At 36.8% G+C, this 19,257-nt stretch overlaps 1 protein-coding gene across 3 annotated transcripts in view; it reads right to left on the reverse strand.

Moving 5' to 3' along the window:
- NOVA1 (NOVA alternative splicing regulator 1) overlaps positions 1-19,257 on the reverse strand; it is a 222,919-nt gene that overhangs the window by 23,005 nt on the left and 180,657 nt on the right. For 2 of the 3 annotated variants that reach the window (XM_067558077.1, XM_067558079.1), the window contains exon 4: positions 13,027-13,098. The exons of the other annotated variant lie outside the window; for it this stretch is intronic. In XM_067558077.1, the coding sequence (XP_067414178.1) occupies positions 13,027-13,098 (72 nt within the window). The remainder of the gene's footprint in view (positions 1-13,026; positions 13,099-19,257) is intronic. 3 annotated transcript variants of the gene reach the window in all.

A 19,257-nucleotide genomic window follows, 5' to 3' on the forward strand; every position in this document is an offset into this window, starting at 1 on the left:
CAGGAAAAGCATAAAACTTTCCATTTATGACAGAATATATACCCAATCAGATAATAACAACAATACCAGACTTGGCCCCTGGGCATTTCTGAGGTCATTTCTAAGTGGCTAAGATTACAATAGTCCCACTGGTCAGTAATTCCTTGGAGATGCTCCGGGCCTTGACTCTTTATTACCTACAGGAAATCTAATTTACAGTAAAAAAAAAATAACAGTGAAACTAACCACATGCACAAGAATAGAGAAACTAATGCTCATAGCTTCTGAATAAGATGTGAGTTCACATTTGTTGGACTGCAGCGTAATAGATATTAACAGGTGCTGATTGGCTGGCTCAGAGGCCACGATACTGTGCGATAGGAAAAGAGTTCATCACTAGTTTAGGCAGAAAATCATCCTGTTGCTCCCTGCAGTGCAGAGAATCAACACCTTTCTCCTTCTCTGCAGAGCAGGCAGACACCCATCTTATGGGTTGGTTTTATCTTTTTTTTTTTCTTTTTCTTTCTTTCTAACCATCCATCCCACTTGACAAATTCTAACAGCAAACGCAGGGCAGATGATCTATTTGGGGTCTAGCCTGCAGTAAGATGCAGTGCGTTGGTTCACTGTCCAGGGAAGCAGCTTGGGAGGGAGATAGTGATTCCCCGAGTCACAATTTTCTCTTGGTCTCCTTGCTACTCCAGAGAAGGAGTAAAACTGTGATGGATTGCAGCATATGCTGCTGGACACATTGCTGGCACTGCCCACTCCCCAACCCGTCCACCTGTGGAAGTAAAGGATGAAGGAGCTCCTCTGAGCCTGCTTCTCTTTGCGCACAGGAAGCTGTGGTACATTGCAGAAGCACATATGGAATAAGGGGATGGATGTCTTAAGCACCTCTACTCCCTTGTGCTGGTACACAGGATGGGACCTGATCTGGCCCACACTAAACATCCTTGAGTTGGATTCGGTCACATCCTAAATTTTCAGAGTTGCATGGAGTTAGAACACAGAATTCTAACTAAAGTCAATAGGAGTTGTTTAATTAAATTTTGTACAACTTAAAACTTAGGGGCTGACATTCACATGTTCAACACAGCAGCACCATAAAGAGACTATAAAATCTTCTGCATTTGGCCCTTAGAGAATACCCTTGACATTTTTGGTTTCTCCAAGCCGTGTAGAGCTAGTATAATGGCTCTATATTGCACACCATCTTCCCCTCCCCTCTAGCCCTTAGTATAGGGGCCATGTTGGGGTGCATGACCAGGAAACATGGCTATGGACCATGTGCAGTTTAGGTCATGTACACCTGCAAACTGTTTATACTGGACTTGAGGCTCATCTTCTCTACACTGGGGGGCAGGACTGATTCTTTGATGCCCTCGAATATGGGGAGAGCTAAGCTGGCTTTAAAGCCACCTTTCTCATCCCCACATTGGGACTGTGTTGAGTGGAACATGGCCAAACCTGAGATCAGGATCTAGAGATCAATGGTGAATCCTGCTTAGACAGGAGAGTCTCCTTGTGTGAAATTTCCTCTGGCTTACATGCCAGGCAACTGAAGTGAAGGCAGTTGGAAGGGATATGAACAAAGAAATATTTGGCACCTTACGTTTTGTCACTCACTTTGCACTGAAAAATAATTATCCATGAAATAGCTGGAACAAAGTAAATGAAATAAGGGCCTGAAAAGATTACACATCATTTGCACAGGATATTAGAAGATTTTATTGTACTTTGGAAAAGTGCAGTGTGTGCTTTTTCCAACTTTTAGGTAATTTTAATTCCTTTCTACATTTGAATATAGCTTGTTCTCTAGTACAAGGAGTGGGACAGCCGTCAAAAGCTGGAATTAAGTGGAAAAGAAACCTATCATGTCTGAGGGTATCCTTAAATTATGTAACAAGTTGTGCGAGGTCTACCACAGCAATTACAGTGCCAGGATATTAATTCCTCAGTGACTTGAAGACGAATGTATCCATGTGATACTAATGCAAAATCCATGAAGTATAAACATAATTTTATCTTCACCTGCCCAGTGCCAAAGAATTTAGAACTTAGAGTAATTAACCCCATGTTGGTTACACTTGAAGCCTGATCAGGTCACATCTGCATTAGTGAGTGTAGTAGCCATATCTCTCCCATAACTCAGAAATTCCACTGGTCTAAAACTAATATAAGTGAGCAGAATCAGACCCTTTTTCTGTGAGTGTAACCTCATTAAAGCAAACACTATTAAACACCTATTACTATAACCATCTAATATAGGATATTTCCAAAATTTTGCTTTATTCATTGTCTTTAACAAGATTTTGGGAGTGAATCAAGCAGCATTTGTAGCTAGATAAGAGTGATGAAGATGATACACTGATCTACTGGGGAAAACAATGAAACCACTTAAAAAGATTGTACATGCTGCTTCCTAGCCCAATTTCCAGCACAAAATAATAATTCATGCCCTTCTATGTTGTATTTGTTTCCTCATAACTTCACAAACTTTATAATTTTTACCATTCATTTTGTATTTCATCATTCTAGTATTCTCATTCTCAATTTTTAACAAAAAATCTAACAAACCAGATTGAAGTTAATTAAATTAAATCAGTTAAAATCACTCCTTTTCAAGGAGGCAACTTTTAGAAAAGAGGTTGCAAAATTGTTCAATCAGTAAGAAATGGTATCCTTTCTACCAGATTGTGAATTAAAGAGAAGTAGGAAGTTTAACGGAACTTGCCAGTTGTTTTCAATTATCAATTACCATCATATTGAAAATACAATTTTAACTCGAAATGTTATCTCTATATGTCTGATATACCAGTCTGAAATTGTTGGGTCATTCACTATGTCAGGTAAGTAATAAGCAAATAGTGTCTAAAGATTTAGCACTGAGACTCTAGGTCATGCCCTGTATTTCAGAAATTCCTTAGGTGAAGTCTGCATAATACTCAAGTAGAGAGCAATTAGAGGCAGAGATCTTTAAAGTTTAAAGTGAAAAAAAGTCAACAAGCAACACAAACACTAAGCACTACCTACCTACGTATCAACAGCATAAGCAACATCAGAGTCATTTGACTGGCACATCAGAAAGGGAGTAACATAATTTAGAAGGTAAAAAAATCATTACACCAAATAGCTATTGCTGGGATATATTTATTTTAAATGATTTTATGTGCACCAATTTCTGAGGCATCTGAAATATGCTGTTTCCAATCCATAAGAGTATACAAGCATGGTCACAGCGAAGGCACATCACTTGATTTCAGGCACTGCAAAATTATAGGGAGGTGAGGAAGTTCTAAACCAACAGGGATTTATATATTAATACAAAACACTTGAATTAAACAGAGAATTAGATGGAAAGCAAATGCAATTCATAGCTTTAACTCTGTTCAGGAACTGGCCACAGACAAAGAAAAGAAGGCTCTGACACCAAGGCCCATTACTTAAACAGACCTTCCAAACACTAATTTAAACCCAGTAAACCAAAGTAACCATAAAGATTTGGCACCTACCCAGGACTCCAACCACAGAATGAATAGTAGTCCAGAAAAATGAATTTCATTAGCTCTTTCCAGATAACATATCAGAGGTGTTAATGATTACTTTATGTACAGAGTGCACAATCAGCATGGTCTTCAGACACAGAACTCCGCCTTCTTATTAAATTGAAACTGAGAGATCACGTTACAGAGAAAAGAATTAACGATCCATAAAACTACCTTATTACTGTGGAACACTAAGGGCTTGTGCAAGCTACAAATAAATCTATGTTTTTGTAACTAGTTTAGGCATTCTCATCTCCCCAGGTTACAACACTGGTATAACCAATGTGTCAAACAGGTTTCTGCATCTGAGTTTATCATGATACTTACCCATGGCTATCTCAATGCATTCTGGAAAAATCTGGTTAATCATCCAACAGCGTCTTAGTAAAGGATACAGGCAAAGACTGCTACTAATAGCATATGGAGCAATCTAGATGTCCTACTGCAGGGAGAGCTGGGAAGAAAGACGACTGTCTAAATCATCTGCCCCAACAGAGCTAAGAGGTGCCATCAACAAAGCAAATGAACCGTGTTACAAACCAGTTACAAGGTAACAAGTATCTGCCAACTTAGGCTGCTGGCAAGAGCAAACCCATTAGCTGCCAGTTACTAATTAAGTATTGGTATTAACCATATTGTGTGGGGACACAAATCGTGTTTAAAGGCAACCACAGAACTAAAGAGTTATGAACTCAGTTAAAACTTGTAGTATAGAGAGGGCTTTTGAAGGGTTGGGGATAAAAAAGGCAGAGCTTTCTGCTTACCAAATCCATTCTCAGGGACTGACTACAAAATCAGAATTTTAAGAGAGGAAAGACAGGGGGAGAGATGGGGAGAGGGAGCTCAATGGCCTAACAGGGGACTGGAAGGAGTGAAAGACTAGGTTTAGATTCCTGGTGGGAATGGCGTGCGTAATTGGGCTGCTAATGAGGGAAGCTACTCAAAGAAAGTGGACCATCACTGGATAGCATTGATGGTAAGACCTACGTATGAATTCTTCTTTGAAGAAAATCCAGATTCTAATTAAAGGAACCATGGCATTTATGCAAAAACCAAATGAAATAAAATTTTCATATGCTACAATAAATACAGGAGAACAACAGACACTGAAGAGAAAAAGCTTTTATTTGGAATGTTATATCTAGCTATTATGTTGAAAGGTTAAATAAACCCTCACCAATTATTTCATTTTCTGACTGAAAACTGGGATAGAGGCCCTCACTTATTTATGGAACACTATATGTTATGTATAAACTGCTCCTATCTGGCATAAGTGGAGGTAGGATTATGGCTTTAAAATCCCTTTAATGCAGTGATCCCCAATCTTTTCCTCTCACAGCCTCCCTTACCAGTAATAGAATGCATCTGTGCCCTGCCCCCTATGGGCTGGGAGCTGAGAGTGCGGGCTGAGCCGTGGCCAAGCCATGGCCAGGAGCAGGGCCGGGGCCACAGCTGCAGTTAGGGGCTGGGGGAGAGGAGCCAGGAGTGGAACAGAGCTAGAGGCAGAGTGGGACTGCGTGGTGCTCGCTCCTTGCCTCCTCGTGGGGCCTGGGCCAAACCCCGCCACACCTCCCAGACATTCCTCCATGTCCCCCACAGTTGGGGGACCACTGCTTTAATGTGCAACTCTCCACTAGGAAAGCAATGTTTTAACAGACAAGGGAAGAGAAAGGATCAGTCTAATAATCCTAACGTTAGTGTCCTGTGAATAGACGAAAGACAGTTTTGGAATTTGGGTCAGGAAAAGAAGGGAGAATAACTGTTCAAATTCAAGTTTCTGATCTACATCTTCAAAGCCTTCCTTCAGACTGGCCCATGTTAAGCAAGGGACACCCCATTCTGCAAGGTTGTATGTGTTAAATTCCTGTGTAGGAGACAAAACACTTTGAACAATTGGCCTGCCACAAGTATAGGATGCTTTCCCAGAAATAATCAAAACAGCCATGAACCCCAGGCCCTTTGGAACAGAGTGTATCTTTTTGTGCTCACTAATATATATGTATGTGCTCAGATTCACAATAATGGTTATGATATAAGAACACAGATAGATAGCCCAACAGACAGATAGATGCATCCTTCAGACAGGATATCATGAGGTGCCTAGATAACAGAAATGGTGAAAAAAGATTTTTCAAACCAAATTTTTGATACATTTAGGCTTTTTTTGGAGATTGGAAGGAGGAATAAAGGGGTTATGAATCAATTCTGAACTATCCCCGATTTCTGATTTGGGCAAATCCTTTTTAGCCTCTGAGTGCTCCATAAACCGTTCACTACAATTCTGCATTATTCTTTATTCACAATTAATGGTGCGTGATTAGTCATATGATATTGTTTCTGCTCCCTGATTCAATGACAAACTTTTCAACTGGAAAACAATGATTGATGACTATCATATTACAAATTTCTGGTATGAATTTGTTAAACTCTCAGGGTTCACAAATATTTTCAGAAATACTTGTCTGAGTGAGTAACAAATGGTCTGAATAACAACAAAATTAATTACAGTAATCCATCCACAAATAGATTTTATCTTTTTTTCATTATTTAACCTGCAGTACTAGATCCTCTGGTGATAGGCGCATTAGAAATACAATAGATTAGATACCCATAACAGTAGTCTCTCTCAGAGAGTGTATCATTGTTGAGACTATGACCACAGTTTCTTTGAGTTTATTAATGTCTTCTGGGACTAAACACACTTTCCCACAGCTGTTCTGGACTTGTTCACTACCAGATTGATATGGTGAAAAGGGGTCAATATAAGTCTAATTACTCTCTGTACTTCCCACAAGGATGATATATGGGCACATGTTTTGATCAAATAAAGTACAATAATAATAGCTTTGCACTTCTATTAAACCTTCTATCAGAGGATCAAAATATTTTAGAGGCAGACTATTAACTTCTCTTTTAGAGATGGGGAGCTGAGGAACAGGGAGGTCAAATGACTTACCCATAGTCAGACATAAAGTGTGTCAGAGTTGGAAATAGAACTCACTCCCTCACTACCACTATCATAATGATAAAGATTTATCCCCGTTTCACCCTCCCTCCCCTAGAGAGGACAGATATTCAGGGGTTGGAGACAGCTTCACTCACTGGTAAGTGAAGGGAGTACTTCAGAGTAAATTTTATATCTTTCAGTTAGGAAGAGCAGGATTATGCTTCTGCAAATCACTCTACAATTAGGTACAATGACACTCCGTTGTTTGGAAGACAGGCTAAGGCACATCTGTGATACCAAAACTTTTGTAACAATAACTATACCCAACACTTATAGTTTATAGAAATTAACTATGAGATAATTAATCCTGACCGCCTAATCTCCTATGGGCTGTGTAAACAGGTACTATTATCTCCAGTTTACAAATTAAGAAACTGAGAAACAGAGACTAAGTGCCTTGCACCATGCAAAACAAGTAGATAACGGATGAGTCAGAATTAGAATCCAGTCCTGTGCTGTAAGCACTACAAACCTCTGACTCACTAATGAGGCAGTCTCTTTGTCTGTTCTACTTATCACTCAAATGATAGTGGCAAGTAACGCAAAATTCCAGAAGGTTGTAACAGTGTTGCAGACATATTGATTACACAGGGTCATCTATAAAATCGAACATAGTCTCATCTACAAACTGATCAGTTAATTTATCTTCATGGTCATATACAAGGTAAGAAAATTTGAGAACATATCTTACTTTGGAAATTAGGAAAACTGAGTTCCTTTCCATGTATTGCATAATTCAGGTAGCCTAAAGGGGTCATATCAGGGCATACTGGAGTGGGTAGGGCATGGCAGAGAAATGCTCCACTGTGGTGCTCCTCCACTGACGTAAGGTCCATTCAAATACCTTACTGCAGTAATGGATCTTAGAGCTGCCTACAAAGCGTTATGCATCAGCATTGGGCTGGCTCAAAAACTCAGGGAGCTGGAACTGGTACCCTACACACTCCTGCTCTGTCACACAAGAAAATCAGCCCCATTGTCACAAAATCAGAAGCACAAAATTAGCCTGGGAAGTGATGGGATTTCCAGTTTGCAAATGGTGTATTTGTAATGTAAGGGTAACTATTAGGCCATAGGTGTGCGCACGGGGTGTGCCCAGGCACACCCTAATGCAGGGGTCTCAAACATATGGCGGGTAATTCAATTGTGGCCCACTGGTGGAATGGAATTGACACCCTTGATAAAGATGGTGCACACCCTAATGACATGTGCTGCGCACACCTATGTATTAGGCTCTCAATGCATTCTGAAAACATTCTGTTTACTTTTACATATATACTTTTATTTTCATTTCTCAACTATAAGGAAGTAGTTTGTGGTAACATATGCCATAAACAAAGCTACTTCTGGATACAAGCTTATTTCAACTCACATGTGACAGCTTGATTTTGTGGGTGCTATAACTGACTCCTCGAGGTCATCTGCCATTCCCTATGCCACACTAGTTCTTACCAGTGTCTCTTGCAGCATTGCTAAAGGATGATGATTACAATCTCCTTTGCCCACAACTGTGCATCCAAGCTATTACCCACTTGCTTAAGGTCAGTATTCAGCTTCTTTCATCCAATACCACATGATTAAGCACCACAGTTTTTGTTTAATGCCACAAACTCCCAATAAACTTATCTGTAAGGCATTTTTAGGTCACATCTCTCAGTAGATTAGGTTAGGGTTGACGATAAGGATTGAGATTTATTATTATTTAAGATATTCATTACAGAGACCAGACGCCCCACACAGGGTCAAAGCTCTATTATGCTAGGCACCCTACAAACACTCATGAAGACTAAGTCAATGGCACCAAAGAGTCTTCAGCCCTGAGAAATGAATGGGCAGACCCTTGCACCAACTGGTACCCCAATGACTACATATCATCTATGCAACCCATATAAATCTATTTTAATTTTAACAAAACAGAGGTAAAATAGATGATCTGATGATATAAGTATAAATGACCAGTAACAAAATCAATGCAAACATTAAACAATAAAACATAACTGGTTACAAAGGGCAGGAAGGCTATTTGTTAGATTGATAAAACTAGTTTTTAAAAATAAGGGCCAAATCATGATCCAGTCTTTGCACCCATGCTAGGCCATGGGGATGGGTAAAACCATCCCAGCTTAAACATGCATGGCATTCATGAACCTTGAGTCTGAGTTTCTAGGGGTAAGCATGTGTTGTGTGCCCGTTACTTCTCCAGAGCAGGAGGGATGAGAAGTGGAGGGGACCCGAGGAGATCATCTAGTCCAACCCTCTGCTTAAAGCAGGACCTTCAGATACTGAAGGACAGCAGTAGAATTGGAAGGGACCCGTGGCTTGCTCCTCTGCTCAGTGTGAGTTACTTTGGCCATTGGTATGTGACAGCAGCAGATAGCTGTCCATGTGGAGCAAGGAGGGACTAGGGAAGGAATTATACATTTCTGATGCATAAGTACTTCCCTGTGCTATTCCTTGGGTAGTCCCTCTACAGAGAAGACTACATATACAAAGACTAAACCTATATAATTTATTATTTTTTTAAAATAAAATAAATGTGTTATCTGTAAAACATGTCGACATAAATTAAAAATAATCTCATAATCAAAGCGAAATATCACATAACATGTTTGAGAAATACTTTTGTTATTCTATTACTATTTAATAATTGTTAACACAACTATTACAGGTCTTACAGGTGGAAAGAAAAATCAACAGTTTTAATGTGATGTTTATGGCATTATTCATCATTTGGAAAAAAATCTCCCACCTGAAGGATACTGAAGAGAAGAAAAAAAATTTTTTTTTCTGGTAAACAAAGGTAAAGCTATATTTCTCCAATTTCAGGAACATTTATTATAGCAGTGCAATTCTACTGCTGTCCTTCAGTATCTGAAGGTCCTGCTTTAAGCAGAGGGTTGGACTAGATGATCTCCTCGGGTCCCTTCCAACCCTAATATTCTATGCTTCTGTCAACATTGCCATTATAAACATGGCTAACAAAATTCACAATGGGGCAAAATGTAAATTCTCACCCAAAGAGTAATATAAATAAAAATAGGAAAATTGGGTGATGCCTTTTAATATGACGGACATTCAGAAGCCTCAGTTTTCAAATGCTTTTTGAGTACCACTAATTGTAACATCCTTGACTTTTTATTTTTCCAACTGAAATTTTGCAGTTCATTAGATTTCATGGGCACTCTGGTAGGAAAATTTAAACAACATATTTTAACAATGGCAATTGCAGGTGTATAGCTTCTTCGAACAAAAATCTCTTAAATATTTTAGGTCTCTGCTGTATCCGTGGCAACTCAACTAATACCACACAGAAACAGTTCGGAAGGATTTGCTACGTTCCACTGTGCAAAAACCATTTTAGAGAATCTCTCCTTACTGCTGATTAACATATAGCCATTACTGCAAGCTAAATAAAAAGAAATAGTTCATAAATAGTGGGTTTACATAAAAGAATTACAACTCTTAGGCAGCTTACCACATAAAAAAGTGGTAACAATCTAATTTAAATTGAGAAAAACCAAAATATTCAAAAGTGGGGAAAAAATAGACTAGATTTGTTGCCAGGGTTCTACTGGCATCTACTGGCAAAAATCAGGTCCTTAGCCTTTCCTGGCTGAAATTGTGCATGGGGATAGAGTGCATATGTATAAACTGCCCACCACTCAGGCTCTGCTAGGAACCAAGAGCTAGCTGGCAGTGCCCACACAGTGAGCAGGGCCACGGCATCCAGGTGAATGATGAATTCATCCACTTCATATCCTGGGTAGTCTCCCCTGCCTAAGGAGCCTTCTGCCCCGTTTTAAAATAGCCCTCTCCTGATATAGGCAGAACACATGCTTGTCTTTCACCAAGATGAATCCTTGCTCAGGTCGTGCTTAAGTCACCCTGTTTATCTTGAGTATAATGTGTGTATGACAACGTCTTATTAAAAAAACTCTTTAAAAAGTGGGTGATCTTAAATCTCATAAGCGCTGCAATACAAGCACAACAGTGTGTATTGTGAATGCTGTTTCAACCCTGACTCTGAATTTCCTGACTTTTGTCCAGTTAAAATAGCTCCTTAATGTTATCTTTACATAATGTTTTGTGAGAATATACATATCTGTACAGTTTCTTGAAGTTAGGAATTATCACAATGACAGCAGTGTATCAAAACAAACATTTGTTTTGTTCTCCAGTCCTCCTGTGTTGGTTACTTACATAACTACTGACAGGTTTGAGATTACCAAGCTAGAACCTATTTTCATGTGACAGCCGCAGTGCAGATACTTGTCGATATACTGGTGCTGAATGTTAATCACTGCTACAGTCTAGAAACAATTGCCAGCTACGTCACTTATCACCAGAATGAACAGCAAAGCCTTGACTTAATTGCCTTATCATGTGCCACATGCTTCCTGCTGAAATGGATAGAATACTGTGGAGGATAAAATAATTATAAACTAATAAGAATGTTAAAAATTAATGATAAATATAGCTCCAAGAATCAGTTATAGTTCTCATATCTTTTTTCATTTACACCTTTTTAATACTGTCCAAAAGAGATTCTGATTATTTTTACAAGAACTAAATATCAAAACAGATTGTGAATAAAATACATTTAACAATGTAACGTAAAGTGTGGACAGGACACAGAAGCATAGATATTTGTCTTCCAGTTTGAATATTCAACCATAGTACTTGATTTATTATAAAATTCTTCCACATAGACCAATTTTGCTAGAAGGTCAGTAAAACATTTTTAGTAAGTAAATACAAATTTATTTTTCACATACTGATACCCTAAACTAAATCTTGAATAGTTCATACTTCAAGAAACAGATCTAAATCAAGTACATCTCTGATGCTATTCAATCAACATGCACAGGACCATGTTTCCTGTTAAATAAAAACACTCCTTTTTTGCCCTGGAAACAATGAATGCTTGGCCTTACAGCAATCATCAGGTAGACTCTTATTTAGAAAGAAAGAAAGAAAATAGCATAATAATTAGTTGTTTGCTCAATGTTTTAAATACCTTGTAAGTAAGGTACATGTAAGTCTAACATTAAGATAAAGAAAGAAGAAATGCTGAATACTGTGTTCATAAAGATGTCTTACTAGCCCTTTGCTAACCTTTTATCTTTGTCTTTTAACTGATGACAAGTAAAATAATCACTGCTGTAGTGGCAGAACATTATATACAAGAGTTTCAAATCAATCTGTTGTATAGTACCATATATAGTTCTCTGACCAAAGCTTCCTTCCATCTATAAAATTTCTCTCTGAAAATAAATTTCATCATGTTTTTGTGCCAGATGTCACTTTCAACAAATTCTCTTATAATGATAAAAATATTATATATTATTTTAATACACATATGCACTGTTGTATGCTAAGCCTGGTTATTTACAAAGACAAGTTCTAATGTAGTTATCACAAGTTATCCTAGTGCCAATAATTCATAGGCATGTGATTATCTCTGGGAAAAAAATAGCTTGCTGTCACGAAAACCCTTCTTGAGATTTGAATAAAATTTTTTAAGAGATCTCAAGAGAAGCTAACATAAACAAAGTTTGTGTTAAAATTAACACACTGGATGTAAACATTATTAAAATACATACAAAATACTTTTAGCTTTAACAGTTTACAGGTATACCTTAAAATCAGCCACTGAATAACTGCTAGGCTTGTATCTGGATGGTATGAAGGTCATTAAGTAAGTTGGAACTTTCCATAAAGGAATAAAGCAACAATATATACAATACTATGATTAGGTGAATAATGAGCTGCACATATTACCCAGATCAAAGAAAAATAAAACAGTGTGATAATAAAAAATATTTAGTGCTAATATTAAAATAAGAACCAACTGAGAAGTAATCAAATCTCAAATGAATGTGTAATTAAAAATGTTTTAAAAACAAACTTAACTTTATTTTTCATCATTACATTTTAATTCAAAATTAATTTCTTTTACTACATAATCTGTTTAAATACTGATGCCTCTACATTACATACAAGTCACAATTAAAAAACAAAATTAAATACGTGCCATTCCTAATATCAAATTCATCTATTTAAATATGGTTTTAGGGATAGTTCCATTCTATTTTACAAGGGATCCAGAGACTACATATGTGTGTGCATATATACATACACATAAACATACACACATAGACAATTACTGCACTCACAGATACAGAAATACATCCTGAAAATACACCCTGTTAAAATAGTAAGATTAAAAAAATAATAAAATTAATATTGTATAGTCTATTTTACTGTTATCAGAGGTTTAAAAATTAAAAGTATATTTAAAGAAGAATGATTTTTCCATTTAATTTACCAAGTTCTGAAACATGTTCTTTATGCAACAGCGTTAGATATCTATGATTATGGGCGTATATATGTGAATGAACGAATAAATCCTTAACCCACCATGTTTTTTTCTCCAGTTTGCAAGCTGTCACCCGTGAAAAGTATGGTGTAGATGATAGGATGATACTGTACCTGATTGGCTCTGGAGGTGGTCATGGGATCAGATGGAGAGGACTTGGTGGTAGTTGGGGAAGATGGCAATGTCTGGGAACAAAGCAGTTCAGGAGCAAATCAACCTTTACAAGCCTTAGACTGAACAGTTAAAAAATAAACAAACAAAAGTAATGTAACTAGAAAAATAAAATTAATATAAAGCCTAAGACTAAAATCTTTCTCCTACTCATTGGAACTTAATGGAATTTAAGGTCGATTGAATAAATAAGTAATGCATGTAAATAGGCATGCATGTGTGTGTAAAAAAAAATTCATGACTTGAAATCAAGATGGTGGACTCACATAAATACTAAAAGGTATGCTGACCACATTAATATTTTCTTTTCCCGCTCCTCTTCTTGAGGAAAATAAAGACTAAAACAAAACACAAATTCCAGCAAGTTCAATGAGCACACTAAAAACAATAAACTTTCTATCAACAAATAGGGCTAGTGCTTGAAAGAAGTGGTGACATTTACTTTGGCATTAAATTTTTTCAACCACTCTGTATGCTAACTATATCCAACAAACTGATTCCATAAGAATTTAGATCCATATCTTAAAACAATTAAAATTGCAGCTACACAGGGTTAAAAAAACTTCCAAAATATTCATTGATTTTTTTAATCAAGAGCCATGTGTGAGAAATGTAAACATCAATCTTATGATGGATGAACATGCAACTAATGTCACCGCAACAAATTACAACAATATATTTATCATTAGTGTTCAAATATCATAAATTTAATAAAGGCAAAGGTTAATAATGCAGCACCAGCCTGTGTTCTAAATTAACACAAAAAAGAATTAGGAGTCATATTTATTGATCTGTTTTTTCCTAAATAATATACATATACTTAACATTAATATTTGAACATATCTGTTATCAAAAAGCACTGTTCTATTTAAAATATACATATATATATATATATATACACACAACTCTCAAACAGATTACTTCATAACAGTATTTTTTATATAAATGTAATGAGAAAGTCAGTTTTCAAGACATATTATACAGTACTCATTCAAAATAGACTTTCTTGAACATCTTTGCAATGTTTAAATATCTTAGAAAATCTGAAAGTACACCAACTTTACTGTGAGAAATAAGGAGTTAAATACTGTACAACAAGATGCTTAATATTGTCATGCAATTATTAATCAGAACTACTTAGAAATAAAGCAAAACTTTTAAACATTCATAAATTCTGGTATTTGCATTCATTTACAGTGCTAAAAAGTATAACACACATTTTAAAAAGTGTGTATGTACTTTATCATTGACAAAACCCCATAATGCTTGTGAGCAAGTTGGAAGTATGCAGAAAGTTATATCCAATGGCAGAATACTGTCTTGCAGATATGCATCAGACAGTGTGCGCAGACAGTGTTAACTATTTGGGCTTATATGCAGAGTAATGAAGAAACTCTTCATTTTACATTTGCAGAATATGTTTATAAATAAAGCCATCAGAAGCAATAGAAATGTTAATAAACGAACAGGCTCCTATTTCATATCTTCAACTCAGCATATACAAAAAGAATTTATCTTAAGCATCAATTAGGGCATTATCAAAAGGCTTCTAACACAGCATACACTGCCATGGTTAATGCGCCCCCAAAAATAAATGGGCTCTGCTAAATTATGTAGACCTGGAGAAACCAGGGGATATCATAAAGAAAAAACAGACCTATTACTAAGGATTCTCCCACACCTTTCTCTACAGTATATGGCTTTGCTTGTCATCCCTTTGTTTGGAATAGAAATTATTTTTAAAAGGAATTGTGGATTTTACCAGAGCTAACTGTGGTCAGTGACACCAATGCAACCCTTCTAGTTTAATGGGATTTCATGGGTGTAGCTGAGGGCAAAATTTCACCCAAGTTTTGGATCATAATGCACTAATTTTCATCAGTCTAGTTAAAAATCTACATTACCACTATGAAACAGAATGGGGAGGAGACAGGAATGGGCTGTAACTCATCATACCAAAAGTGTCCTGTGCTAAAACTGAATATTAAAGTTCTCGGCCTAAAACATATTTAAAGAAAAAAAAAAAAAGCATTTTACAAACACTTCAGAATCCAAGATGAGTATTAGACTTTTTGAGTATCAGCCTCAATTGTGATATTTATGGCATCTGATGGTTTATGTCATCAACATTAATTTGTGTGTTTGTGTTGTTTTTTATATTCTAACACTAATTAATCAGAATTCAGAATAGGATTTAAAATTGCTGCCTAACATACATGGAGAGAATTCAGCACGTACAACTACTGTTTTTATGTGGAAATAGGAACAATTTAATACTACAAAATGCCAATAGCACAGGTTACACAAAATAGCTGGAATGTACACAATTCTTATTTAATAGAACATTCACCTTCCTGAAACCAGAAAAAATATGGGAGTGGAGAAAAAGGAGTGATGACATTTCATATATTCCAACTGTTTACTGAACCTATCACAACATTACCCATAAATTAGGGCGACCAGATGTCTCGATTTTATAGGGACAATTCCGATATTCAGGGCTTTTCCTTAAATAGGTGCCTATTACCTCCCATCCCGTCCCTATTTTTCATACTTGCTATCTATCTGGTCACCCTACCCATAATAGAAGCATTCCACTATTTTATTTACCCAAAAACTTGTTAAAGATACAAGGAAAAGAGGTAAGAGCAGCTGAATACAAAACAATTCTGTTAATAAACAAGAATCAAATATGGGCATAAACATTTTTTCCTAACCACACACACACACACCACTGACAAAATATTCAAAATTATGTATAGTAAATTCTTTTTCATATCAAAGTGTTTTGTGTCTGAGGCAGGAGCTGTTTCTGTGGTTGCTGTCATAGCCACTATTTTTCTTTTTCATTGAATAACACAGTAAATAGTTCAAGAAACTGATACATGACCTCACAGAAACAGGACTACTTAGCTTATGCAGCCTCTATTTTTGTCAAATATTTTTCAATTAAACAAAGAGCCTGATTCTGTACCATGAAGATCAACGGGAGCAGGACAAGACTCTCAATGTGTATGTTGTGTATATTTTGTAGCCACCTTTCCCTGCTCAGCCCTCTTTAACTCCTGTTGTTTTTCAGGCCACATGGCACTCAAGTGTATCATGGACATGAGATCACTTACGCACTGGATAACACAGTTTAAAAAAGATTTTATAGATGTGCATAATATATAACCAGATAGCATTTTTTTAGTCATATATACAAAACGTCTTTCATTACCACCAAAATAAACCAATATGATTCTCTTTAAATCACATACATTTTATAGGTATTTATATGAACTACTTCTTTCCTAATTGATACAACTGTGAATTAGAATGCTCAGAAAGAAGGAGGCAAATTTGTGGGTTTTGGGGTTTTTTTGGTTACTTTACAAATTATTTCCTTTCATAGTAAAGGAAACTATGTTTCATCTACACGTCCTGAACTGCTTTACAAGAAATCCGTGCAATATACTTTTAAACAGAATTGTTTATTAAAGAAAATTGGAAATAATTCAATTTTGAAATACTATGCAGTGTAGAATAATTTTAAAAACTTAGTGAGGGTTTTGCATTAGGCAAGCACTTGAATTTAGAAGTTATTAGGCTTCTGGGAATGGGAACTGCAAAGTGATTAGAAATTATAAGATGATTTTACATTAAGGAGTCTCAATTTTCAAGACTGAAACATTCATACTACTGCTGAGGCTCTCCAATAATTATAGGCTGCCCTCTAGCAAGGCTACAGTAAAAGGCCAATCAGAATTTGTACTGTACTCCATTTTTAAGAGCTTATGAAATTTTGAAGCAAGCTTAAACTTCACTAACAATCTCCAAGCAAGAGTGATTTTTTTGTCTTTGTTCTCACATTTTTCAGCCGGTCTTATATTCTATGTGGGGGAAAAGGGGGAGGAGAAAATGTTTACAGGTAATATGTATTATTTGTGCTTCTAGAAGAGAGTGATTCCAAAATTAAAAAGTAAAAAAGGTTTACTAACCAACAGCCAGATTCTGCCTGACACACATGAGAGTATGCAGCATTTAGGGAGGATGAAAGCAGTGTTTTAGTCCTTGGGTTGCTCACACAGAATTGCACTTTGTTCGGAGAGACTTCTCGCTCTCTCTCTCTCCCCCCTTTCCTCAAGGTGCATAATATCCTGAAGTAGGCAAGGGGGAAGACAGAGCAGTAATATACCTATACTTCACACCCTTGAGCAAGGAGCTGGCTGACTACGACAGCAGTGGGTGCACTCTCCCTGTGTGTTCTGGGAGGCCTACTGAGATGTCTTCCTAAGGTGGGGAGACGCCGCAGTTCACTTAATGCTGAGCTGTGCCTAAATGGCACACTCTTGTCCTAAATATTATTTAAAAAATAGGCTTAAATATTTACCTTCCAGATCATGAGTATTCTACTGACGTGAGTTAACTGTTTAATACTTTAACTCTCAGTGCCATACTAGGGGTTTTGTTGGGTTTTTTTTTTTAATGAATGAGGAAGGGGAAAGAAGGCAGAAAATTAAATAAAATACCAGCGTTAAACAATGGTAAAGCTATGAAAATACCACAAAAAATAGGACATTCAAGTTTAAAGCTGAAACTCCATGCAGTTTACAACTTAATAGTTTGCCATGTCGGGGCTTTTCATACAATAGTGATTTTGCATAATACAAGTTTAAAGACAGAGTTTCAGCATTTTTAATGTCCATACTTTTAAGCATCATTAAATTAATTTGAACATACTTTCTGTGGTTTAATTTTAAATTGCTTAAATCAACAAGTCCATTTTTACACTTTTTTTACTATCATTTTAAGTTGCATTGCTGATGAAAATGAAGGGCTGAATAACTTTAGCAACTAAAACCTGGCCAGGGACAAAGCTGCTGTGCAAGATTCCACCACATCACTATGCTGGAGAACCTGAAAGATTGGTTTGGTATGCTTTCTACAGTGCCAGAGAGAGGGCCTCTCCTGAGACTGCTCACTTTTCAGGGTTCTTTTATTTATTTTTTTAATCTTCTACAAACTCTCTTAACCTGTGACTCTAGTGAGGCAACATAATAATCATGAAGTATCTTTAAAAGTTAGGGTCTGTTATGTAAATACATGGCTACAAATTTTAAAAATCTTGTTTTGATTAAGTAATATTTAAGATTAGATACTTAATTACAGTCCAGAGCACAGAGAAGTTATTTTGTTGATTTTATAATTTTAAGATCTGACTTCCTACTGCATTGTACCTTTGCACCTATGCAAAGTGGGAGTAAAGCACTTCCATTCTGAGCAGGTAGTATTTTACATCCACCTCGTACTCATTCTGCACTAATGTAAATGCCTTGCAGAGTGAAAGGCAAGGGAGAAAGAGGGCCAAAGTTAATATATGCAGACAGACATTTATGAAATGTTTTAAAATGCTGTTCTATCCCTGACTTTCACTTTACATGGTAAAAGTGAGAATTAGTAGCTGCCCAAAGGGGATGTCATAAAAAATAAAAGGATGTTTATGGCGTTTATGGTCCCCCATGAGGCCCTGTTCACTAAAGAAGAGAAAGTCCTGCTCTGGTATGAGACCTGAAAAAGAGCATCTCATTAGCCCTTTGGGAATGACAAATGACAGGGAGCATAACTATAGCAGTTGCCGCTTTGCGGCACAGGAACCTCTCCAGAGTTTGGGGGGAATGAGAGAAGAGGATAAAGGAAAAAGGCAGGAGTTAGCATGTCTCACCTCTTCTCAGCAACCTGTTACAGTAATGGAGGGAAACGGTAGGATCTAGCCTCCCTTTTTCACCCACGTCCCCATGGATATACCGGAAAAACAGAGAAAGTGAGCAGGGAGATACTGAAATAAAAGGCATATAAAAACATGGAATGATATTTTGTGATGTGTCTGGTCTGGGCTTAAGAAAACATGTCTTGACACTAATGTTCTTGCCAGCTTTTGCCAGGTGCCTAATCCTGTAATAATAACAAGAGTAAATCTCCTAAAAGAAAAATCATTGAGAGCGCGGTGCGGGCCAACACCAACTGCATCTGGCATCCTCTAATTCTGAGGATGTCAACAAATCAGGTTTCAGACCTAGATATGGCATAGAAATGGTATTAGCCTCAATAGTCAATGATCCCCTCAGAGCAATGAATAAAGATCAGATGTGCTTGCAAATACTGTTAGATCTGGCAAGGGTTGAAAGCACAGT

Source organism: Emydura macquarii, unplaced genomic scaffold (assembly GCF_026122565.2).
Source record: "Emydura macquarii macquarii isolate MOO-44397 ecotype Brisbane River unplaced genomic scaffold, CSIRO-AGI_Emac_v2 contig_1876, whole genome shotgun sequence".
NCBI lineage: Eukaryota > Metazoa > Chordata > Testudines > Chelidae > Emydura > Emydura macquarii.